General features: G+C 51.4%; 1 protein-coding gene across 3 annotated transcripts in view; it reads right to left on the reverse strand.

Annotated features, from left to right (window-relative positions):
* Positions 1 to 25,384, reverse strand: part of CUL9 (cullin 9) — a 1,917,728-nt gene that overhangs the window by 1,867,592 nt on the left and 24,752 nt on the right. For 2 of the 3 annotated variants that reach the window (XM_069608880.1, XM_069608879.1), the window contains exons 1-2: positions 14,775 to 14,992; positions 657 to 1,259 (exon numbers count right to left, since the gene is read on the reverse strand). In XM_069608880.1, coding sequence (XP_069464981.1) covers positions 657 to 1,259; positions 14,775 to 14,781 — 610 coding nt within the window. In that variant the 5' untranslated portion in view covers positions 14,782 to 14,992. Of the gene's footprint in view, positions 1 to 656; positions 1,260 to 14,774; positions 14,993 to 25,384 lie in introns of those variants that run through there. The other variant, XM_069608881.1, reaches the window with a different exon arrangement.

Below are 25,384 nucleotides of genomic sequence, written 5' to 3' on the forward strand. Positions count from 1 at the left end.
ACGGCATTTATAGAATAAAGATTAACATGCTCCTAGATGTCAGACATCTGCCAGCAAGAAGGAACTACACAGAGGGCACGGATGACTGCACAGCTTGTGTCCATTATGTGACGAGTTCATGTCCCATAAGCATGTTTGTATTGCACCTGTTCACCTGGGGAGGCAAAGCTGCCCCTGCTTGCTGACCATTGTAAGCTAACCAGGTTCTTAGAGGCTGCAATAAAGATCTTAACAGCTCCTGTCGAGTGCAGCCCCGACACGAACATCTACTAAGTATTACGAAAAATGTTTATGATGTCTGTGTATTACTATTTCCCGAACTGTGGGCTAGTGTCAGACAATGGGCCACGTATGGAATTCCAAAAGGAACTAGAGGCCCCAAGGAAACTGTCTGCTGTGAGAACAAAAGCTTTAGGGTACAAAACCTACAAAAACAGACCCTCCACACAGGGTTACTCTAGTAATTCCAAAAAATAACAAATGGATTTTCAACAAAGGATAAAGCACAGACTTGCGACTTCCATTGTGCTGCGAATATGGCCATTGAATGCAGTTTAATTTCATGTATACATCGTTTTGTTGACAGCTTAAAAGTTGGACACCTTCAGGACAACAGAAACACCCTGTGCGATTCAGAAGCAGTTTCAGCCACTTACCCGCATCATGGGAGGCCAGCGCCCTGAGCATCTTGCCGGCGCTCCTGCGGATCTGCTTCTCCTCGTTGCACAGCATCTTCATCAGCAGGTCCAGCGCTCCGGTCTCTTTGAAGACCCCAGCCAGGGAGCCGATGCTGGCATAGGCGCTGAGCACATGAATGGTGTTCAAGATGGAGGACTCTGGACCACTGGTCCTCGACATCTGCTTGGAGGCACGCTGCACCAGGGAGCGAACATCGGCTTTCATTTCCTGCAGCGAGACTTGGTCCAGCGTGGCATCTGAGGGGAACGTGCTGGGGACCTTCTCCTCCTTCACCCGCTGGCCCTCGTGTTTGCGCTTCCCCAGCAGTGTCGGGCAGTTGGCATAAACCTCCTCCGTAGACATCCACATTAGGATGTTCTCCGCTTTGCTCTCAGAAGAAGCGGCTCCATTTGTTCCTGCACTGTCATCAAGACTGAGAATGCTCCATCGAATCAGATATTCCTTGTGCCCATCGTGAGTGCAGCGCTGGCGGATCAGCTCCTCTGGGTATGCCTGCAGTCGTGGACCCAGGTGGACCAGCAGGTTCCCATTCCGCCGCTCTCCCACCATCGTGCAGGAATCTGAAAAATAGGCAAAAGCAGAAACAACTTACTATACAACCACAAAACAAATGTCTACACGCACAGGGAAAGTGGACGGCAAAGAGCAAGGCCAGCTGACGAGACCAAGACTCGGCATAAAGAGGGATGAGTCACACATTGGCGCAGAACTGGGGAAAGGCAGAATGACATAGCGGCAAAAAGCTCAGCCAAGCAGAAAAAGAGGGCGAACACGGCCAAGTGCACGGGGCACCAAGGCACTCTGCAATGAAAGTGGGTTGTTGCACAAGTAGCCACTAGTATTCACTCTGTCCTCAGGGGTTGGACCCTGAAGATCCCACTTCACCGTTTGCACCCAGGCTGCAACGCCAAGATACAGACAACAGCTACTTGGGGACTCAAGCAATACAATAAGTAGAGCTGGGAAGATAGCTCAGGGCTGTTCCCGGAGCCGTCAGAAGAGACCTGTGTGCAGTCCTGGCAGGACCGACTCAATCTTTCATCCTGGTTACATCAGTGTATGGACCAAGACCGAGCTAGCCACTGGTGACACCGTTCTTTAGCCCTTTGACTGACTGACATTCATCACAATAGTTTGAAAAAGGCTGGAGAGTTCCTCAGAGCAACCTTTTAACAAATGTTAAAACAAGGGGTGGCACAGAGGGAAACCAGCAATGCGTATAGGAGAAGATTCAAAGCAACGCAAAATTAGAACAACTGAATTAGTCAGTGCAATATAAAAACACCAATCAGTTAGAATTGTATAAGAAAAAAGGCCAGAAGGCGACCTCGGATAGAAACTTTAAAAATGTGTAGGAAGGCCATTTAAAAAACAATACCACAACACAAAAATGTGCCCCCCCCCCCACCCCCCATTCACAAAATCCCTGAAATACTGTTAGGCAAGGTGTTAATAAGGAAGTGCTCAGAATGTATTTTCCTGTTGCTCCGTGTAATGGAGTCGGCGGTTCCTGAATTGCATAGCGGGGGACTGCTGGATTCCTGGTTTTACATTTTGCATTACTCATTGTTCAGTCCGGCTTTTCCTTGCATGTGCATATGGCAATATTAACAAAGTGCCCTTTCCTTAAAGGGTCATCTCTTAAATATCCAAAGGTGAGCAGCGCAGGCCAGAGCCAAGCGGCCACATTGAAACGGATAACCTCGGCCTCTGGATTACCTTACACCTCTTGCTCCCTCTTCCAGGATGGGGAAGGGTTTGAATAGGCAGCCATCTTAACAGGACGGACAGTGGTTACAAGACAACCAGGAGACACTCACCATCTGTCCACTCAAATAGCTTTGCCAGAAGCAGCTTTTCATTGCAATGGGCCACAACGAAGTTTGAAAATAAGGATTTGCACCAGGTGGGAAGCTAAGGGTACACTCTGCAAAGTGCAGGGTTCTGTTCTGCAAAGCAGTGTCTGCATGTAAGCAAATTTCCCTTTTTGGATAGTGTTCAGAGTCGACTTAAAAGCAGGGCTTTTGTGATTATGCAGGACTGGAGCGCATGGCATCAATCGCAAGCACTCTGGTGTAAACTACAGCAAGATGTACAGGCGACGGCTCAGTGAAGGAATGGAGAGAATACCTTCCTTACAGAGGTGACTGAAAGCATCAGAGTCACGTGTTAGCCGCTTTAGACAGGGAGCCAGCGGGCTCCAGGTACCACAGACCCGCCCGAGTGTCTCAAGGCAGCCACAGTCCTATGCAACCATGAGACAGAAATAGATGTTAACTCACACAGGCCTGCATTTTATAGATCAGCCCTCTTATTGACCTCCAACCAGTCTCCCCATTTTCAACTCCCAAAAAGTTGCTTTACAGATTATGCAGAGTGCAAGTTACTGATTGATAGGCTTTAAAGGGAGCACCCGAGTTGCCCTTGCTGCAAAACCTTTTCATCAACCAACACTATTTAATTAAAATCAGTCTGGCCCACTGTGTCTTGTACAATACAGTTCCCTTGTTCCTTGACACTATCCCAACCAACACCTGCCTGAACACCTGCCTGAATGCATAATGTATTGTACTGCTCCCTGTACTGTATTGTAACTAAGTGTAACTACAAGTAACAGCACGGGGATGCCTTGGGGCTGCCTGTGCACTATACAAGTGTGAAAATAAATAAATAAATAAACTCCCTGCTTCCAAGGCAGGAAGTCCCCAACGCTTATTTGGGAGGTAGGCCCTTTCTTTCCAGGCAGCCCAGCAATGAAACGCCCAACGCCTGCAGCATCGCCCTCGAAACCCTGCATATACGTCTAGGTGGGGCACTAGCGCCCCCGCCCCCTACATTCCAGCAGAGCCTACACTCCCTGCAAAAACGAAAGGAGGCAAAAGTCTTCTCATATGACTCGCCCTCCCACGCTCGGACACGAACCCTCGCTCCTTCAATCCAACAAGGACCTGAAACCCCGACTTTTCCAGAACAGAGCCGCCCTCCACGGGCTCGATGATTTATTTCCCACCTTCTTGCTTGTGTGTGTGTGTGCGAGCCAAGCGTGGTATGTAGCACGTTCTTAATGAACTCGGAGCCTGGCGGTTGGTATTTGCCCACAAGGCCCGCCTGCCCTTCCTTCCTCACCATCTCGCTCTACTGGGTTTCCCAATTGATTTTGCTGTAGCGCTTGCAATATGATCATATGAGCTTTCAAGTGGTTGCACTGCAATTTAGGCACATTATAAAACAAGACCGCTTGTGTCAAGGACATTATAAGACCGGCTTCCCTTCGACCAAGGAGCTTCTCAGCCAAAGGAGACACGGACTTCTTGAGACAGGAGCTGCAACTCTTGGAAACAATCGATGGTACCAGGTTTCCTTTCCTGGTATTGATGATCGTGAGAAGGATTCATGGCTTCCTTTCCCTTCTGGGTATTATTTATATTTGCAGTTTTTTCAACATTGCAGCATTCATTTTAAATAATGTAAAATTGTATGGTCTCGGTTCTGGGAGCCTTCAGTGCCGTTCTGTTCCAAGAAGCAGAAACCGTCAGCCCTAAAGAGCTGCATTCTGGAAGAACTGGGGCTCGTGTAATGCGGGCGGGATGCTGGGCGCAAAATAGATACATTTAACGGGACGCTGACCAATAGTGAGGTAAGTGCATAGAGTACAGTGCTGCCCACCCAAGGCGCTCCACAGGTTCAGCCACGCTACTTACAAGGGCAGGACAGACGCATGGAAGGCAGAGTCATCCTTCCGGCATAAGAACCCAAGACCCCGAGGGCCCAGCAGCATGTGAATAAAGCAGAAGTCCTCTCACTCACTCACCCCCCCACTCACTGCCGTGGTCAAGGACAGCATCTCTCGCTGCAATCCACCTCATAAGAGCATTACAAGGCAAGTCACAGATAGAGACAAGAGCAGAGAAAAAAGCGCAGTCGCAATACCGAAATGAATGTCTGTGATATGGGAGCACAGCGCCCAGGGGTGAACAGAACACCCCACGTGAGGGAGCGGTGACAAGCGCATACAGTGTGTGTGTGTGTGCACTTACTCCACCTATGGGGGGGGGGGGGGGGGGGGGGGCGAGGGGGGAGAGAGAAGCGCATACAGTTCCATCTATGGGGGGGGGGGGAGACAAGCGCATACAGTGTGTGTGCACTTACTCCATCTATGGGGGGAGAGACAAGCGCATACAGTGTGTGTGAACTTACTCCATCGATGGGGGGGAGATAAGCGCATACAGTGTGTGTGTGAACTTACTACTTAGATGGGGGGGGCGAGGGGGGAGAGAGAAGCGCATACAGTGTGTGTGCACTTACTCCATCTACGGGGGTGGGGGGAGACAAGCGCATACAGTGTGTGTGAACTTACTCCATCTACGGGGGTGGGGGGAGATAAGCGCATACAGTGTGTGTGAACTTACTCCATCTACGGGGGTGGGGGGAGACAAGCGCATACAGTGTGTGTGTGAACTTACTCCATCTACGGGGGTGGGGGGAGATAAGCGCATACAGTGTGTGTGAACTTACTCCATCGATGGGGGGGGGAGATAAGCGCATACAGTGTGTGTGTGAACTTACTCCATCGATGGAGGGGGGCGATAAGCGCATACAGTGTGTGTGCACTTACTCCATCTATGGGGGGGAGATAAGCGCATACAGTGTGTGTGCACTTACTCCATCGATGGGGGGGGAGATAAGCGCATACAGTGTGTGTGAACTTACTCCATCGATGGGGGGGCAAAGGGGGAGACAAGCGCATACAGTGTGTGTGCACTTACTCCATCTATGGGGGGGATAAGCGCATACAGTGTGTGTGCACTTACTCCATCGATGGAGGGGGGGAGATAAGCGCATACAGTGTGTGTGAACTTACTCCATCGATGGAGTGGGGGGGAGATAAGCGCATACAGTGTGTGTGCACTTACTCCATCTATGGGGGGGATAAGCGCATACAGTGTGTGTGCACTTACTCCATCGATGGGGGGGGGGGGAGATAAGCGCATACAGTGTGTGTGAACTTACTCCATCGATGGGGGGGGCAAAGGGGGAGACAAGCGCATACAGTGTGTGTGTGCACTTACTCCATCTATGGGGGGGATAAGCGCATACAGTGTGTGTGCGCACTTACTCCATCTACGGGGGTAGGGGGAGATAAGCGCATACAGAGTGTGTGCACTTACTCCATCTACGGGGGTGGGGGAGATAAGCGCATACAGTGTGTGTGCACTTACTCCATCTATGGGGGGGTTAAGCGCATACAGTGTGTGTGCACTTACTCCATCTATGGGGGGGCGATAAGCGCATACAGTGTGTGTGAACTTACTCCTTCGATGGGGGGAGATAAGCGCATACAGTGTGTGTGAACTTACTCCATCGATGGGGGGGGGAGATAAGCACATACAGTGTGTGTGCACTTACTCCATCTATGGGGGGGGGATAAGCGTATACAGTGTGTGTGTGAACTTACTCCATCTATGGGGGATAAGCGCATACAGCGTGTGTGCACTTACTCCATCTATGGGGGGGATAAGCGCATACAGTGTGTGTGCACTTACTCCATCTATGGGGGGGATAAGCGCATACAGTGTGTGTGCACTTACTCCATCTACGGGGGTGGGGGGAGATAAGCGCATACAGTGTGTGTGCACTTACTCCATCTATGGGGAGGGGAGATAAGCACATACAGTGTGTGTGCACTTACTCCATCTATGGGGGGGGATAAGCGCATACAGTGTGTGTGCACTTACTCCATCTATGGGGGGATAAGCGCATACAGTGTGTGTGCACTTACTCCATCTATGGGGGGATAAGCGCATACAGTGTGTGTGCACTTACTCCATCTATGAGGGGGGGAGATAAGCGCATACAGTGTGTGTGCACTTACTCCATCTATGGGGGGGGAGATAAGCACATACAGTGTGTGTGAACTTACTCCATCTATGGGGGGATAAGCGCATACAGTGTGTGTGCACTTACTCCATCTATGGGGGGATAAGCGCATACAGTGTGTGTGCACTTACTCCATCTACGGGGGTGGGGGGAGATAAGCGCATACAGTGTGTGTGAACTTACTCCATCTATGGGGGGATAAGCGCATACAGTGTGTGTGCACTTACTCCATCTACGGGGGTGGGGGGAGATAAGCGCATACAGTGTGTGTGCACTTACTCCATCTATGGGGAGGGGAGATAAGCACATACAGTGTGTGTGCACTTACTCCATCTATGGGGGGGAGATAAGCGCATACAGTGTGTGTGAACTTACTCCATCTATGGGGGGTTGAGGGGGGAGAGACAAGCGCATACAGTGTGTGTGCACTTACTCCATCTAGGGGGGGGATAAGCGCATACAGTGTGTGTGCACTTACTCCATCGATGGAGGGGGGGGAGATAAGCGCATACAGTGTGTGTGCACTTACTCCTTCTATGGGGGGGAGATAAGCGCATACAGTGTGTGTGCACTTACTCCATCTATGGGGGGGGAGATAAGCGTATACAGTGTGTGTGAACTTACTCCATCTATGGGGGGGATAAGCGCATACAGCGTGTGTGCACTTACTCCATCTATGGGGGGGATAAGCGCATACAGTGTGTGTGCACTTACTCCATCTATGGGGGGATAAGCGCATACAGTGTGTGTGTGCACTTACTCCATCTATGGGGGGGAGATAAGCGTATACAGTGTGTGTGAACTTACTCCATCTATGGGGGGATAAGCGCATACAGCGTGTGTGCACTTACTCCATCTATGGGGGGGGAGGGGATAAGCGCATACAGTGTGTGTGCACTTACTCCATCGATGGAGGGGGGGGATAAGCGCATACAGTGTGTGTGCACTTACTCCATCTATGGGGGGGATAAGCGCATACAGTGTGTGTGCACTTACTCCATCGATGGAGGGGGGGGAGATAAGCGCATACAGTGTGTGTGCACTTACTCCATCTATGGGGGGGATAAGCGCATACAGTGTGTGTGCACTTACTCCATCGATGGAGGGGGGAGATAAGCGCATACAGTGTGTGTGAACTTACTCCATCGATGGAGGGGGGAGATAAGCGCATACAGTGTGTGTGCACTTACTCCATCTATGGGGGGAGATAAGCGCATACAGTGTGTGTGCACTTACTCCATCTATGGGGGAGATAAGCGCATACAGTGTGTGTGCACTTACTCCATCGATGGAGAGGGGGAGATAAGCGCATACAGTGTGTGTGCCCTTACTCCATCTTGGGGGGGGGATAAGCGCATACAGTGTGTGTGCACTTACTCCATCGATGGAGGGGGGGGTAAGCACATACAGTGTGTGTGCACTTACTCCATCGATTGAGGGGGCGGGGGGGTAAGCACATACAGTGTGTGTGCACTTACTCCATCGATGGGGGGGAGATGAGCGCATACAGTGTGTGTGCACTTACTTCATCTATGGGGGGGAGATGAGCGCATACAGTGTGTGTGCACTTACTCCATCTATGGGGGGGATAAGCACATACAGTGTGTGTGCACTTACTCCATCTATGGGGGGGATAAGCGCATACAGCGGGTGTGCACTTACTCCATCTATGGGGGGGATAAGCGCATACAGTGTGTGTGCACTTACTCCATCTGTGGGGGGGGAGATAAGCACATACAGTGTGTGTGCACTTACTCCATCTATGGGGGGGAGATAAGCGCATACATTTTGTGTGAACTTACCCCATCTATGGGGGGGATAAGCGCATACAGTGTGTGTGTGCACTTACTCCATCTATGGGGGGGATAAGCGCATACAGTGTGTGTGAACTTATTCCATCTATGGGGGTGGGGGGAGATGAGCGCATACAGTGTGTGTGAACTTACTCCATCGATGGGGGGGGAGATAAGCGCATACAGTGTGTGTGCATTTACTCCATCTATGGGGGGGGAGATAAGCGCATACATTTTGTGTGAACTTACTCCATCTATGGGGGGGATAAGCGCATACAGTGTGTGTGCAATTACTCCATCTATGGGGGGGGATAAGCGCATACAGTGTGTGTGAACTTACTCCATCTATGGGGGGGATAAGCGCATACAGTGTGTGTGCACTTACTCCATCTATGGGGGAGATAAGCGCATACAGTGTGTGTGAACTTACTCCATCGATGGAGTGGGGGGGAGATAAGCGCATACAGTGTGTGTGCACTTACTCCATCTATGGGGGGGATAAGCGCATACAGTGTGTGTGCACTTACTCCATCGATGGAGGGGGGGAGATAAGCGCATACAGTGTGTGTGAACTTACTCCATCTATAAGCGCATACAGTGTCTGTGAACTTACTCCATCGATGGGGGGGGGATAAGCGCATACAGTGTGTGTGAACTTACTCCATCGATTGGGGGGGAGATAAGCGCATGCAGTGTGTGTGAACTAACTCCATCGATGGAGGGGGGGAGATAAGCGCATACAGTGTGTGTGAACTTACTCCATCGATGGGGGGGAGATAAGCGCATACAGTGTGTGTGAACTTACTCCATCGATGGGGGGAGATAAGCGCATACAGCGTGTGTGAACTTATTCCATCGATGGGGGAGGATAAGCGCATACAGTGTGTGTGAACTTACTCCATCGATGGGGGGGGGAGATAAGCGCATACAGTGTGTGTGAACTTACTCCATCGATGGCGGGGGGAGATAAGCGCATACAGTGTGTGTGAACTTACTCCATCAATGGGGGGGAGGTAACCGCATACAGTGTGTGTGAACTTACTCCATCGAGGGGGGGGGGGGGGGGGATAAGCGCATACAGTGTGTGTGAACTTACTCCATCGATGGGGGGAGATAAGCGCATACAGTGTGTGTGAACTTATTCCATCGATGGGGGAGGATAAGCGCATACAGTGTGTGTGAACTTACTCCATCGATGGGGGGGGGGGAGATAAGCGCATACAGTGTGTGTGAACTTACTCCATCGATGGCGGGGGGAGATAAGCGCATACAGTGTGTGTGAACTTACTCCATCAATGGGGGGGAGGTAACCGCATACAGTGTGTGTGAACTTACTCCATCGATGGGGGAGGATAAGCGCATACAGTGTGTGTGAACTTACTCCATCGAGGGGGGGGGGGATAAGCGCATACAGTGTGTGTGAACTTACTCCATCGATGGGGGAGATAAGCACATACAGTGTGTGCGCACTTACTCCATCTATGGGGGGGAGATAAGCGCATACATTTTGTGTGAACTTACTCCATCTATGGGGGGGATAAGCGCATACAGTGTGTGTGCACTTACTCCATCTATGGGGGGGATAAGCGCATACAGTGTGTGTGTGCACTTACTCCATCTATGGGGGGGATAAGCGCATACAGTGTGTGTGTGCACTTACTCCATCTATGGGGGGGATAAGCGCATACAGTGTCTGTGAACTTATTCCATCTATGGGGGTGGGGGGAGATGAGTGCATACAGTGCGTGTGAACTTACTCCATCGATGGGGGGGAGATAAGCGCATACAGTGTGTGTGCATTTACTCCATCTATGGGGGGGAGATAAGCGCATACAGTGTGTGTGCAATTACTCCATCTATGGGGGGGATAAGCGCATACAGTGTGTGTGAACTTACCCCATCTATGGGGGAGATAAGCGCATACAGTGTGTGTGAACTTACTCCATCGATGGAGGGGGGGGGATAAGCGCATACAGTGTGTGTGCACTTACTCCATCTATGGGGGGGATAAGCGCATACAGTGTGTGTGCACTTACTCCATCGATGGAGGGGGGGGGAGATAAGCGCATACAGTGTGTGTGCACTTACTCCATCTATGGGGGGAGATAAGCACATACAGTGTGTGTGCACTTACTCCAGCGTTGGGGGGGGGGAGATAAGTGCATACAGTGTGTGTGCACTTACTCCATCGATGGAGGGGGGGAGATAAGCGCATACAGTGTGTGTGCACTTACTCCATCTGGGGGGGGAGATAAGCGCATATAGTGTGTGTGCACTTACTCCATCGATGGAGGGGGGGGCGGTAAGCACATACAGTGTGTGTGCACTTACTCCATCGATGGGGGGAGATGAGCGCATACAGTGTGTGTGTGCACTTACTCCATCTATGGGGGGGTAAGCACATACAGTGTGTGTGCACTTACTCCATCGATGGGGGGGAGATGAGCGCATACAGTGTGTGTGCACTTACTCCATCTATGGGGGGATAAGCGCATACAGTGTGTGTGCACTTACTCCATCTATGGAGGGGGAGATAAGCGCATACATTTTGTGTGAACTTACTCCATCTATGGGGGGGATAAGCGCATACAGTGTGTGTGAACTTACTCCATCGATGGGGGGGGGATAAGCGCATACAGTGTGTGTGAACTTACTCCATCGATTGGGGGCGGGGGGAGATAAGCGCATACAGTGTGTGTGAACTTACTCCATCAATGGGGGGGAGATAAGCGCATACAGTGTGTGTGTGAACTTACTCCATCTATGGGGGGGGATAAGCGCATACAGTGTGTGTGAACTTACTCCATCGATGGGGGGGGGGAGATAAGCGCATACAGTGTGTGTGAACTTACTCCATCGATGGCGGGGGGAGATAAGCGCATACAGTGTGTGTGAACTTACTCCATCAATGGGGGGGAGGTAACCGCATACAGTGTGTGTGAACTTACTCCATCGATGGGGGAGGATAAGCGCATACAGTGTGTGTGAACTTACTCCATCGAGGGGGGGGGGGGGGATAAGCGCATACAGTGTGTGTGAACTTACTCCATCGATGGGGGAGATAAGCACATACAGTGTGTGCGCACTTACTCCATCTATGGGGGGAGATAAGCGCATACATTTTGTGTGAACTTACTCCATCTATGGGGGGGATAAGCGCATACAGTGTGTGTGCACTTACTCCATCTATGGGGGGGATAAGCGCATACAGTGTGTGTGTGCACTTACTCCATCTATGGGGGGGATAAGCGCATACAGTGTCTGTGAACTTATTCCATCTATGGGGGTGGGGGGAGATGAGTGCATACAGTGTGTGTGAACTTACTCCATCGATGGGGGGGGAGATAAGCGCATACAGTGTGTGTGCATTTACTCCATCTATGGGGGGGGAGATAAGCGCATACATTTTGTGTGAACTTACTCCATCTATGGGGGGGATAAGCGCATACAGTGTGTGTGCAATTACTCCATCTATGGGGGGGATAAGCGCATACAGTGTGTGTGAACTTACCCCATCTATGGGGGAGATAAGCGCATACAGTGTGTGTGAACTTACTCCATCGATGGAGGGGGGGGATAAGCGCATACAGTGTGTGTGCACTTACTCCATCTATGGGGGGGATAAGCGCATACAGTGTGTGTGCACTTACTCCATCGATGGAGGGGGGGGAGATAAGCGCATACAGTGTGTGTGCACTTACTCCATCTATGGGGGGAGATAAGCACATACAGTGTGTGCACTTACTCCATCGATGGAGGGGGGGAGATAAGCGCATACAGTGTGTGTGCACTTACTCCATCTGGGGGGGGGGAGATAAGCGCATATAGTGTGTGTGCACTTACTCCATCGATGGAGGGGGGGGCGGTAAGCACATACAGTGTGTGTGCACTTACTCCATCGATGGGGGGAGATGAGCGCATACAGTGTGTGTGTGCACTTACTCCATCTATGGGGGGGTAAGCACATACAGTGTGTGTGCACTTACTCCATCGATGGAGGGGGGGAGATAAGCACATACAGTGTGTGTGCACTTACTCCATCTATGGGGGGGGGAGATAAGCGCATACATTTTGTGTGAACTTACTCCATCTATGGGGGGATAAGCGCATACAGTGTGTGTGCACTTACTCCATCTATGGAGGGGGAGATAAGCGCATACATTTTGTGTGAACTTACTCCATCTATGGGGGGGATAAGCGCATACAGTGTGTGTGAACTTACTCCATCGATGGGGGGGGGGGGGATAAGCGCATACAGTGTGTGTGAACTTACTCCATCGATTGGGGGCGGGGGGAGATAAGCGCATACAGTGTGTGTGAACTTACTCCATCAATGGGGGGGAGATAAGCGCATACAGTGTGTGTGAACTTACTCCATCTATGGGGGGGGATAAGCGCATACAGTGTGTGTGAACTTACTCCATCTATGGGGGGAGAGAGAAGCGCATACAGTGTGTGTGCACTTACTCCATCTATGGGGGCGGGGGGAGATGAGCGCATACAGTGTGTGTGAACTTACTCCATCGATGGGGGGGAGATAAGCGCATACAGTGTGTGTGAACTTACTCCATCTATGGGGGGGATAAGCGCATACAGTGTGTGTGAACTTACTCCATCGATGGGGGGGATAAGCGCATACAGTGTGTGTGAACTTACTCCATCGATTGGGGGCGGGGGGAGATAAGCGCATACAGTGTGTGTGAACTTACTCCATCTATGGGGGTGGGGGGAGATGAGCGCATACAGTGTGTGTGAACTTACTCCATCGATGGGGGGGAGATAAGCGCATACAGTGTGTGTGAACTTACTCCATCTATGGGGGGGGGATAAGCGCATACAGTGTGTGTGAACTTACTCCATCGATGGGGGGGGATAAGCGCATACAGTGTGTGTGAACTTACTCCATCTATAAGCGCATACAGTGTGTGTGAACTTACTCCATCGATGGGGGGGGGATAAGTGCATACAGTGTGTGTGAACTTACTCCATCGATTGGGGGGAGATAAGCGCATGCAGTGTGTGTGAACTAACTCCATCGATGGGGGGGGGTAAGCGCATACAGTGTGTGTGAACTTACTCCATCGATGGGGGGGGGATAAGCGCATACAGTGTATGTGAACTTACTCCATCGATGGAGGGGGGTAAGCGCATACAGTGTGTGTGAACTTACTCCATCGATGGGGGGGGGGATAAGCGCATACAGTGTATGTGAACTTACTCCATCGATGGAGGGGGGGGAGATAAGCGCATACAGTGTGTGTGAACTTACTCCATCGATGGGGGGGAGATAAGCGCATACAGTGTGTGTGAACTCACTCCATCGATTGGGGGAGATAAGCGCATGCAGTGTGTGTGAACTAACTCCATCGATGGGGGGGGTAAGCGCATACAGTGTGTGTGAACTTACTCCATCGATTGGGGGGGGGATAAGCGCATACAGTGTATGTGAACTTACTCCATCGATGGAGGGGGGTAAGCGCATACAGTGTGTGTGAACTTACTCCATCGATGGGGGGGGGATAAGCGCATACAGTGTATGTGAACTTACTCCATCGATGGGGGGGGAGATAAGCGCATACAGTGTGTGTGAACTCACTCCATCGATTGGGGGAGATAAGCGCATACAGTGTGTGTGAACTTACTCCATCGATGGGGGAGGATAAGCGCATACAGTGTGTGTGAACTTACTCCATCGATGGGGGGAGATAAGCGCATACAGTGTGTGTGAACTTACTCCATCGATGGGGGGAGATAAGCGCATACAGTGTGTGTGAACTTACTTCATCGATGGGGGAGGATAAGCGCATACAGTGTGTGTGAACTTACTCCATCGATGGGGGGGATAAGCGCATACAGTGTGTGTGAACTTACTCCATCGACGGAGGGGGGAGATAAGCGCATACAGTGTGTGTGAACTTACTCCATCGATGGGGGAGGATAAGCGCATACAGTGTGTGTGAACTTACTCCATCGATGGAGGGGGGAGGGGGGAGATAAGCGCATACAGTGGTTTGCACTTACTCCATCTAGATTCATTAAAAGCATTCACGGCATGAACACTGTTGTACTTCAGGAATACCCGAGAAGTCTATGCTACTTCCTGAGACGAGGGAAGTAAGACGCAACGCGGGCAGATGGCCTTGGCTCGGCTCGGCTCCTAGGGGTTGCATAACTCGGCAGTGTGCACCCGTGATGCAGCTGGCCTAGGGATGCGTAATGTGTCCGATCACCGAGCCTCATAGGGCAGCAACCTTCCCTCAGCGCCCAGCGGAAAGTCTATCTGGGCTCCCAAGCGTATAGCGGGCATGGGTACAATTCCACAAGTGGGCTCCCCATTACTGGAAGGATTGAGCCGAAGCACCCCCACCCCGCCAGAGTAGGGCTACGCATGCACCCGTTACATACCTTCCATGGCAGCCAGCGCTGCCCCGCGCCTTGCCCGGATCGTCTCAGCACTGAGTCACGGATGGATCGAGCTTCCCGTGGCATGTGGGAGGAGGCGGCACGGAAACTCCCTTCACAGGAAACCAGCCTTCCGTGCCCACGCCGACACACAGGCAGGCTGCCAGGGCGACACCGGAGCAGATCCCGACTACAAAGTCACCATGAACCGGTCGCCCGACCGCAAACTCCGCTCCCGCGCCCCCCAGGAGTGGCTCTCACCCTAAAGCGAAAGCGCAACAAGGAGCCTTCCCTTACTAACCCCCACCCCAACCCATGCAACAGAAACACCACATGTCTACTCCGCTCCCAGGCCCCCCCCCAGGAGTGGCTCTCACCCTAAAGCGAAAGCGCAACAAGGAGCCTTCCTTACTAACGCCCCCCCCTTCCCATCCAACAGAACCACATGTCTACTCCGGGTCCCAGGCCCCCCCTGCCCCCAGTGGCTCTCACCCTAAAGAGAAAGCGCAACAAGGAGCCTTCCTTACTAACGCCCACCCCACCCCATGCAACAGAACCACCACATGTCTACTCCGCTCCCAGGCCCCCTCGAGTGGCTCTCACCCTAAAGCGAAAGCGCAACAAGGAGTCTTCCTTACTAACCCCCACACCATGCAACAGAACCACCACATGTCTACTGTGCTCCCAGGCCCCCCCCCCCAGGAGTGGCTCACACCCTAAAGCGAAAGCGCAACAGGGAGCCTTCCTTACTAACCCCCACCCCACCCCATGCACAGAAACACCACATGTCTACTGCGCTCCCAGGCCCCCCAGGAGTAGCTCCCACCCTAAAGCGAAAGCGCAACAAGGATCCTTCCTTACTAACCCCCACCCCACCCCATGCAACAGAACCACCACATTTCTACTGCGCTCCCAGGCCCCCCCAGGAGAGGCTCACACCCGAAAGCAAAAGCACAATAGGGAGCCTTCCTTACTAACCCCCACCCCACCCCATGCAACAGAAACACCACATTTCTACTGCGCTCCCAGGCCCCCCCCAGGAGTGGCTCACACCCTAAAGCGAAAGCGCAACAGGGAGCCTTCCTTACTAACCCCCACCCCACCCCATGCAACAGAAACACCACATGTCTACTCCGCTCCCAGGCCCCCCAGGAGTAGCTCCCACACTAAAGCGAAAGCGCAACCGGGAGCCTTCCTTACTAATCCCCACCCAACCCCATGCAACAAACACCACATGTCTACTGCGCTCCCAGACCCCCTCGAGTGGCTCACACAATAAAAGCGAAAGCGTAATAGGGAGCCTTCCTTACTAACCCCCACCCCACCCCATGCAACAAACACCACATGTCTATTCCGCCCCCAGACCCCCTCGAGTGGCTCACACAATAAAAGCGAAAGCGTAATAGGGAGCCTTCCTTACTAACCCCCACCCCACCCCATGCAACAGAAACACCACATGTCTACTGCGCTCCCAGGCCCCCTCGAGTGGCTCTCACCCGAAAGCGCAACAAGAAGCCTTCCTTACTAACGCCCCCCGCTTCCCATACAACAGACCACCACATGTCTACTCCGCTCCCAGGCCCCCTCGAGTGGCTCTTACCCTAAAGCGAAAGCGCAAGAAGGAGCCTTCCTTACTAACGCCCCCCCCCATCCCATGCAACAGACCACCACATGTCTACTCCGCTCCCAGGCCCCCTCGAGTGGCTCTCACCCTAAAGCGAAAGCGCAACAAGGAGCCTTCCTTACTAACCCCCACCCCACCCCATGCAACAGAACCACCACATGTCTACTCCGCTCCCAGGCCCCCTCGAGTGGCTCTTACCCTAAAGCGAAAGCGCAAGAAGGAGCCTTCATTACTAACGCCCCCCCCCATCCCATGCAACAGACCACCACATGTCTACTCCGCTCCCAGGCCCCCTCGAGTGGCTCTCACCCTAAAGCGAAAGCGCAACAAGGAGCCTTCCTTACTAACCCCCACCCCACCCCATGCAACAGAACCACCACATGTCTACTCCGCTCCCAGGCCCCCTTGAGTGGCTCTTACCCTAAAGCGAAAGAAGGAGCCTCCCTAACTAACCCCCATCCCATGCAACAGAACCACCACATTTCTACTGCGCTCCCAGGCCCCCCCAGGAGTGGCTCACACCCTAAAGCGAAAGCGCAACAGGGAGCCTTCCTTACTAACCCCCACCCCACCCCATGCAACAGAAACACCACATGTCTACTCCGCTCCCAGGCCCCCCAGGAGTAGCTCCCACACTAAAGCGAAAGCGCAACCGGGAGCCTTCCTTACTAATCCCCACCCAACCCCATGCAACAAACACCACATGTCTACTGCGCTCCCAGGCCCCCCCAGGAGTGGCTCACATCCTAAAGCGAAAGCGCAACAGGGAGACTTCCTTACTAATCCCCACCCAACCCCATCCAACAGAACCACCACATGTCTATTCCGCTCCCAGGCCCCCTCGAGTGGCTCTCACCCTAAAGCGAAAGCACAACAAGGAGCCTTCCTTACTAACGCCCCCCATTCCCATGCAACAGAACCACCACATGTCTACTCCGCTCCCAGGCCCCCTCGAATGGCTCTCACCCTAAAGCGAAAGAAGGAGCCTCCCTTACTAACCCCCACCCCACACAACAGAACCACCAAATGTCTATTCCGCTCCCAGGCCCCCCTCGAGTGGCTCTCACTCTAAAGCGAAAGCGCAACAAGGAGCCTTCCTTACTAACGCCCCCCCCTTACCATGCCACAGAACCACCACATGTCTACTCCGCTCCCAGGGCCCCTCGAATGGCACTCACCCTAAAGCGAAAGAAGGAGCCTCCCTTACTAACCCCCACCCCACGCAACAGAACCACCACATGTCTATTCCGCTCCCAGGCCTCCCCCTCGAGTGGCTCTCACCCTAAAGCGAAAGCGCAACAAGGAGCCTTCCTTACTAACCCCCAGCCCACCACATGTCTACTCCGCTCCCAGGCCCCCTCGAGTGGCTCACCCTAAAGCGAAAGCGCAACAAGGAGCCTTCCTAACGCCCCCCCCCTTCCCATGCAACGGACCACCACATGTCTACTCCGCTCCCTGGCCCCCTCGAGTAGCTCTCACCCGAAAGCGCAACAAGGAGCCTTCCTTACTAACCCCCTCCCACCCAATGCAACAGAACCACCACATGTCTACTCCGCTCCAAGGCCCCCTCGAGTGGCCCTCACCCTAAAGGGAAAGCGCAACAAGGAGCCTTCCTTACTAACACCCCCCCCTTCCCATGCAAAAGAACCACCACATGTCTACTCCGCTCCCAGGCCCCCTGGAGTGGCTCTTACCCTAAAGCGAAAGCGCAAGAAGGAGCCTTCCTTACTAACGCCCCCCCCCCATCCCATGCAACAGACCACCACATGTCTACTCCGCTCCCAGGCCCCCTCGAGTGGCTCTCACCCTAAAGCGAAAGCGCAACAAGGAGCCTTCCTTACTAACCCCCACCCCACCCCATGCAACAGAACCACCACATGTCTACTCCGCTCCCAGGCCCCCTCGAGTGGCTCTTACCCTAAAGCGAAAGCGCAAGAAGGAGCCTTCATTACTAACGCCCCCCCCCCCATCCCATGCAACAGACCACCACATGTCTACTCCGCTCCCAGGCCCCCTCGAGTGGCTCTCACCCTAAAGCGAAAGCGCAACAAGGAGCCTTCCTTACTAACCCCCACCCCACCCCATGCAACAGAACCACCACATGTCTACTCCGCTCCCAGGCCCCCTTGAGTGGCTCTTACCCTAAAGCGAAAGAAGGAGCCTCCCTAACTAACCCCCATCCCATGCAACAGAACCACCACATTTCTACTGCGCTCCCAGGCCCCCCCAGGAGTGGCTCACACCCTAAAGCGAAAGCGCAACAGGGAGCCTTCCTTACTAACCCCCACCCCACCCCATGCAACAGAAACACCACATGTCTACTCCGCTCCCAGGCCCCCCAGGAGTAGCTCCCACACTAAAGCGAAAGCGCAACCGGGAGCCTTCCTTACTAATCCCCACCCAACCCCATGCAACAAACACCACATGTCTACTGCGCTCCCAGGCCCCCCCAGGAGTGGCTCACATCCTAAAGCGAAAGCGCAACAGGGAGACTTCCTTACTAATCCCCACCCAACCCCATCCAACAGAACCACCACATGTCTATTCCGCTCCCAGGCCCCCTCGAGTGGCTCTCACCCTAAAGCGAAAGCACAACAAGGAGCCTTCCTTACTAACGCCCCCCATTCCCATGCAACAGAACCACCACATGTCTACTCCGCTCCCAGGCCCCCTCGAATGGCTCTCACCCTAAAGCGAAAGAAGGAGCCTCCCTTACTAACCCCCACCCCACGCAACAGAACCACCACATGTCTATTCCGCTCCCAGGCCTCCCCCTCGAGTGGCTCTCACCCTAAAGCGAAAGCGCAACAAGGAGCCTTCCTTACTAACCCCCAGCCCACCACATGTCTACTCCGCTCCCAGGCCCCCTCGAGTGGCTCACCCTAAAGCGAAAGCGCAACAAGGAGCCTTCCTAACGCCCCCCCCCCTTCCCATGCAACGGACCACCACATGTCTACTCCGCTCCCTGGCCCCCTCGAGTAGCTCTCACCCGAAAGCGCAACAAGGAGCCTTCCTTACTAACCCCCTCCCACCCAATGCAACAGAACCACCACATGTCTACTCCGCTCCAAGGCCCCCTCGAGTGGCCCTCACCCTAAAGGGAAAGCGCAACAAGGAGCCTTCCTTACTAACACCCCCCCCTTCCCATGCAAAAGAACCACCACATGTCTACTCCGCTCCCAGGCCCCCTCGAGTGGCTCTCACCCTAAAGCGAAAGCGCAACAAGGAGCCTTCCTTACCAACGCCCCCCCATCCCATGCAACAGAACCACCACGTCTACTCCGCTCCCAGGCCCCCTCGAGTGGCTCTCACCCTAAAGCGAAAGCACAACAAGGAGCCTTCCTTACTAACGCCCCCCCATCCCATGCAACAGAAACACCACATGTCTACTGCGCTCCCATGCCCCCCAGGAGTGGCTCACATCCTAAAGCGAAAGCGCAACAGGGAGCCTTTCTTACTAACCCCACCCCATGCCACAGAACCACACTGCATGTCTACTGCGCTCCCAGGCCCCCCAGGAGTGGCTCACATCCTAAAGCGAAAGCGCAACAGGGAGCCTTCCTTACTAACCACCACCCCCATGCCACAAAACCACCACAAGTCTACTCCGCTCCCAGGCCCCCAGGAGTGTCCCTCACCCTAAAGCAAAAGCGCAACAAGGAGCCGTCCTTACTAACCCCCCCCCCCCCCCCAAGGAAGATATCTCTGATCTTTTGACTAATAACACAAAACCAGGATCACAAATAATCTTTCTTGGTGACTTTAACTTAGGTCTCTCTGATCCGAACGGCCTTAATGCCTCATCCTTGGAAAACGCGATTTCCCAACTCGGCTTCAAGCACTGTGTCACAATTACAAAGTCAAAGGATATCTCAAATCATGTCTAAGAGTGGGAGAAAAAGAGTCTCACTCTTAGCAGGAGAAAAAAATAAACCCCAAAAATCCAGCAGAGCTGCTGGGGGACTCACTAGGTTTGGGAAAATAGCCTAAACAGAGAATTCTCCCCAACACAGACCTCAACTGCTCCACCACCATCCTTCAAAATGCTCCCACCGCATGGTCGGACCCTCATTTCATTTCCTTCACCATCCAGGGAAATGCACCGACCGCACCAACTCCCCATATTGCCCCTCAAGTCCTCGCTAGAAACAAGCATACCTTAACGCTCCAAAGTTTACGTCCTCTGATCCAGAATGTCCTCGACCCAGCCAACTTCAAGGACTTGGACTCAAACAAGCCAGTTGACCTATACAATAACACACTGTAGGCCACTGTGAACAGCATCGCCCCCGTTAAATTGACCAAAGCCAAACCAATTGGCCACCTTAACAAATGGTTTACGCCCGAACTAAAAATCCTCCAGAATGCAAAAAGAGCAGCAGAATTCACTTGGAGAAAAACGCCCAACCCCTCTAACAAGGCGCTATTCACCTCAGCCGGCACATCTTACAAATTTGCTATCCTCAACGCAAAAAAGGAAACTTATGATAACCGTATTCTCAATGCCAAATCCAAGACTAAAGAGCTCTTCAGTATTGTCAGGGAACGTGAGTCCCCAGCACCACCATCGGAAACCTGTGTGAAAGACGCAGTGTGGTGCGCTAATATACAGAAAGCACTTCCAGACAAAATTGCTATGCTCCAATCTAAAATTGAGCATAAAAAGACTAGCTTGGCCAAGAATGCTAACCCCACCACCTTTCCGCCTATCAGCACCCTGATAGCACCCGACTGCCCACCCTTCTTCTCATCAGTCTCAGCCAATGAAGTGGAAAAGATAATCAAAAGCCTCAAAGCATCCAGATGTCAAGGAGACCTTTGCCCAGCGGCAATCATTCACAATATTCCCACTAATTATAGGCCCATCACCACCATTCCCTACATCCTAAAGATCCTAGACAGAGTGGCTTACCTTCAAATTCAGAAACACCTGGAGGATTACAACCTACTAGGCCTTAGACAATCGGGCTTTAGGCCAAGACATGGAACGGAAACAGCCCTCCTGGACCTTACAATCCAAATGGATGAGGCGAAGGACAATGGTAAGCTTGCCATGCTCCTGCTGTTAGACTTATCGGCAGCATTTGATCTTGTCGATCATCAGACCCTCACTGATCACTTATCTACAGCAGCGGTCTTCTCCAGCAACGTCTCCACCGGGATACAATCAATCCTGTCCAACCGTACCACTAGGGTCTTCGCTCCTTCTGCCTCAGTAGACCCAATTCCCATCCATTGCGGCGTACCGCAAGGCTCATGCATCTTGCCAACACTTTACAACATCTTCACTAAGCTCCTTTTGACTGTCTTGACAAACTGGGTGTCACATACATAAATTACGCTGATGACACCCAGGTTCTCATCACACTCTCAGGGTGCCATGAAGATGATTGTAAAAGTATTAACCAGATTTACTTGGAAATCCAGGTGTGGATGGCAGATCACTGCCTCTGCCTCAATGACGAAAAAACCGAGCTCTTGATCGTCAGCTCCCAAAACCGCCTGAACAAATTAGACCCCCGCTATGCTTCCATTAACATCGATGGAAACCCAATCAAAGTGGCCAAAGAAATCAAAACTTTGGGGGTATACCTAGGCTCCACTCTCCCCCTTAGGAAGCAAGTGAATGCCACTGCCTCCTCCACGGCCTACACTAACAAATTCATTAACACTTGCAAGTCATTCCTCTCAACTAGTAGCTGCATTACCTTAGCCAGGGCTCTTGTGTTATCCAAGATTTACTACTGTAACACTCTCTACTTAGGCACATCCGAAAGAAACCTCAACAAACTTCAGGTCCTTCAAAACAATGTCTTAAGAGCGGCATTAAGTATACCGAGATATTCTCATATCACTAGTTACAGGCAGGACGCCCATTGGCTTCCGATACGGGATAGAATTGCCCTTCACACACTCGTCATCACCCACAAATGCCTCTCAAATACCGCCCCTAAATACCTGACAGATAAAGTCAACAAACGTCAACCAACTAGAGCCATGTACTCACCCTGCCTGACCGTTCCTAGATTTCTTCGAAAAAGCAGGAGGAGCGAGCTTCCCTGTGTTAGCTGCCAAACAATGGAATGCTACCCCTTATCCTCAGATTGGAACCATCATTCTGGACCTTTAGAGCCAAAGTAAAGAGTTGGCTCTTCGACAAGAAACAGGAGTGATCTGCTACCTCACCCTGTGTACACCCTGCCTGCTTATTCTCTTCTATACCTGTTGTAACACTAACTGCTTGATATTGTAACGGATTCTCTCATCTCTCAACCCCCATCTAACGATGGTCAACCGCACTTATTTTCGCTCTTGTTTTCTGGTCTGTTGTCTAAAATGTCTGTAACCTTTGTATAAGCTTTAAGCGCCTAGTTATCTGAGGGTTCGGTGCGTGGTACAAAAGAAACCAAACTAATAAACATGATCTACAAAATAAAACTCTTTTGTTTAAACTGTCAAGCTCCTATCCATGAAGTGCGCTACTTTGTCACAAGAAAGCGTTTTCATTTTGGACATTTTACTTTTCTGAACTACTACATTCCTAACAAGCTAACAATCTGTGCGAGATAAAGGCTACTGACCTGATTTACACCCTGAAAATACAGTCATGTTATTGTAATTTATACCGCGCACTGCTGCCATTTTCATGGTCTCCATGCGCTCTGGTGGATCTGAAAAGAAAGGAGGGCTGGCGAGGCTTAGTAGGATAGAGGGAAAGTGCTAGTGAGCTTTGATGTGCCGCTGGTAGCTTCAGTTCGAAAAGACCAGTCAGTGTGTGCTTGGTTTGTTTTTAGTTGGCAATGGTTAGGTGGCGATTGTTGTGTTTGGGTTGATTTGTGTGTAGTTTGTTTAGTTTTCTGTTGCATTTAGTTGAGTGTTGCGGTGTGTGTGTGAAATTATGGTGGTTTTGGGGGTACTGCTGCAGTAGAGGTATGTGGGTGTTTTGTTTGGTGTTTGAGGGAGAGTATAGAGGATATCAGAACATTTTAGTTTTATTAGGTTGGTTAGTGATGTGAAACCTAAATTTGGAATACTCTCGATATACTAAAAAATGCAGCTAAATAAGTGAAAGCAGCTATACTGAAAAATACAGCTAAATAAGTGTGGGTATTCCCAAAATGCAGCTAAATAAGAGACAGGGCTATACTAAAAAATGCAGCTCGATGGTAGACAGTGGCAATGCTGAAAGATGCAGCTAGATAGAACGGTTGCTAAGCTCAAAAAGGCAGTTAAATATGGCACAGTGGCAAAAACAATCAAAAGCGCAGCAAGTGTTGAGGTAACACTAACGTTCTTCAAACGCACCCAAATGCAATACAAAGGCTATACTTCAGATGCACCTACATTCAATATAAACGCTATACTTCAGATGCACCTACATTCAATACAAACGCTATACCTTAGATGCACCTACATTCAATACAAACGCTATACTTCAGATGCACCAACATTTGTTACATACTTCAAATTCAGTACAGTGGCTATACTACAAAGGCACCTACATTCAATACTGTGGCTATACATTAAATGCACCCAAGTTGAACAGTGGCTATGCTCAAATATCAGCAAGGTTTAGATACAGTAGTTGTACACAAGAATGTAACTAAATTAGAAAGCAAGAGTCACAAATACAGCATTAGCTGTGTTGGCAAAAGGTAGTCTCTTACCTGGGAGTTGATGCAGGCGGCTTTAGTGGTCTGGCTGCTGCCCCCAGGGCAAACAGAAGATATACACTTAGCTGGCTACCCGGGCAAGACTGCCCTGGGGATGTCCCTGAAGAGGATTGGTCCATGCCTCAAACATGTGACCAGACCTGGGGAAGAGGCGGACCTGGGCCGGCAAGGGCAAGCTGCAAGGGAAACCATGTAGAAGAAAGAGAAGCCTACCCAGGAGGGGTATCAGCCTACTGCTGCATGAATAAAATAGAAGGCTTGCCCAGGATCACATTTCAATTCTGCTATTTTGCAGAGTTAGTAGCAATTTTTGTTATTTGCAATCCATCAATACACAACAGTTTTCTTTAAAGCCAAAACCGAAATGTTTGGAAGAGGCGCTGATGAGGTATTTGGTGGAGCACTTAAATTCATAAGAGGGGTCAAGTCATGTGACCACAAGGGTGGACGGTGTCTGCCCATTTTTGGGAGGACGTACGCTGTACCCCTTGCATGTTTAAGAAATTAAAAAAAGAATAAAAAAGACTTCAATGCTGTGGTCGGGTTTCGAACTCTGGACGGGAATCAAACTCTAGCCACTTGTCTCTGAAACAAGACTCTTCATTGGAAGACCATGGTAATCGTTCAAAGTAATGTTGCATAATGTCTCAGTCACATCTTTTTATACAGACATGTGTTACAGGTTCTCAGACTGAAACGGTGCATGCATTTTATACTTATGCAGCAAGTTGATATGAAAATCTGTTACCTTGGCAAGTGCTTTTTTGCTGTGTGTTTTTTTCCTTCAATTGTGTAAGACAAGCCTGAATGAAATGTTAAATTTCATGCTGAAGTCACGTGACGTCCCTTCCCCAATACTTGACGGAGTCCCACACTTTCCTTTGTAGGACTCAAGCCCTGCATTCAGCCACACGAGATTGAGCAACAACATGTCAAGGATGCACATGTGCTACACTGAACGGATCCACGTGCATGTGCCCTTTGCCGACATGTGTGGGTAACTCACGGAACCCAGTCGTGAAAGGGATTGGGGGATTGCAATTAATTCCCCAACAAAGGAATTACCAGTAAATGCGGGTCATAAGCTTGCATTGATTAAGTCCCTGCCCTTTGTGCACAACGCCCGTCGCTACTACCAATTACATGGTTTATTTAGTTAGGTTTTCGGATCGGCCCGCCAGAGTCAGCTGCGGCCTTGACGCAGTGCCAAGACGATGATCAAACTTGACTATCCAGGTGGGTAGATCTGCGTAAGGAGCATTAACGGTAAAACAGCCAGAGAGCCGTGGGCCCAACCTCGTTTGCATTGCAGACAC

This window comes from Ambystoma mexicanum, chromosome 4q (assembly GCF_040938575.1).
Source record: "Ambystoma mexicanum isolate Mex_15411 chromosome 4q, UKY_AmexF1_1, whole genome shotgun sequence".
NCBI classification, from domain to species: Eukaryota; Metazoa; Chordata; class Amphibia; order Caudata; family Ambystomatidae; genus Ambystoma; species Ambystoma mexicanum.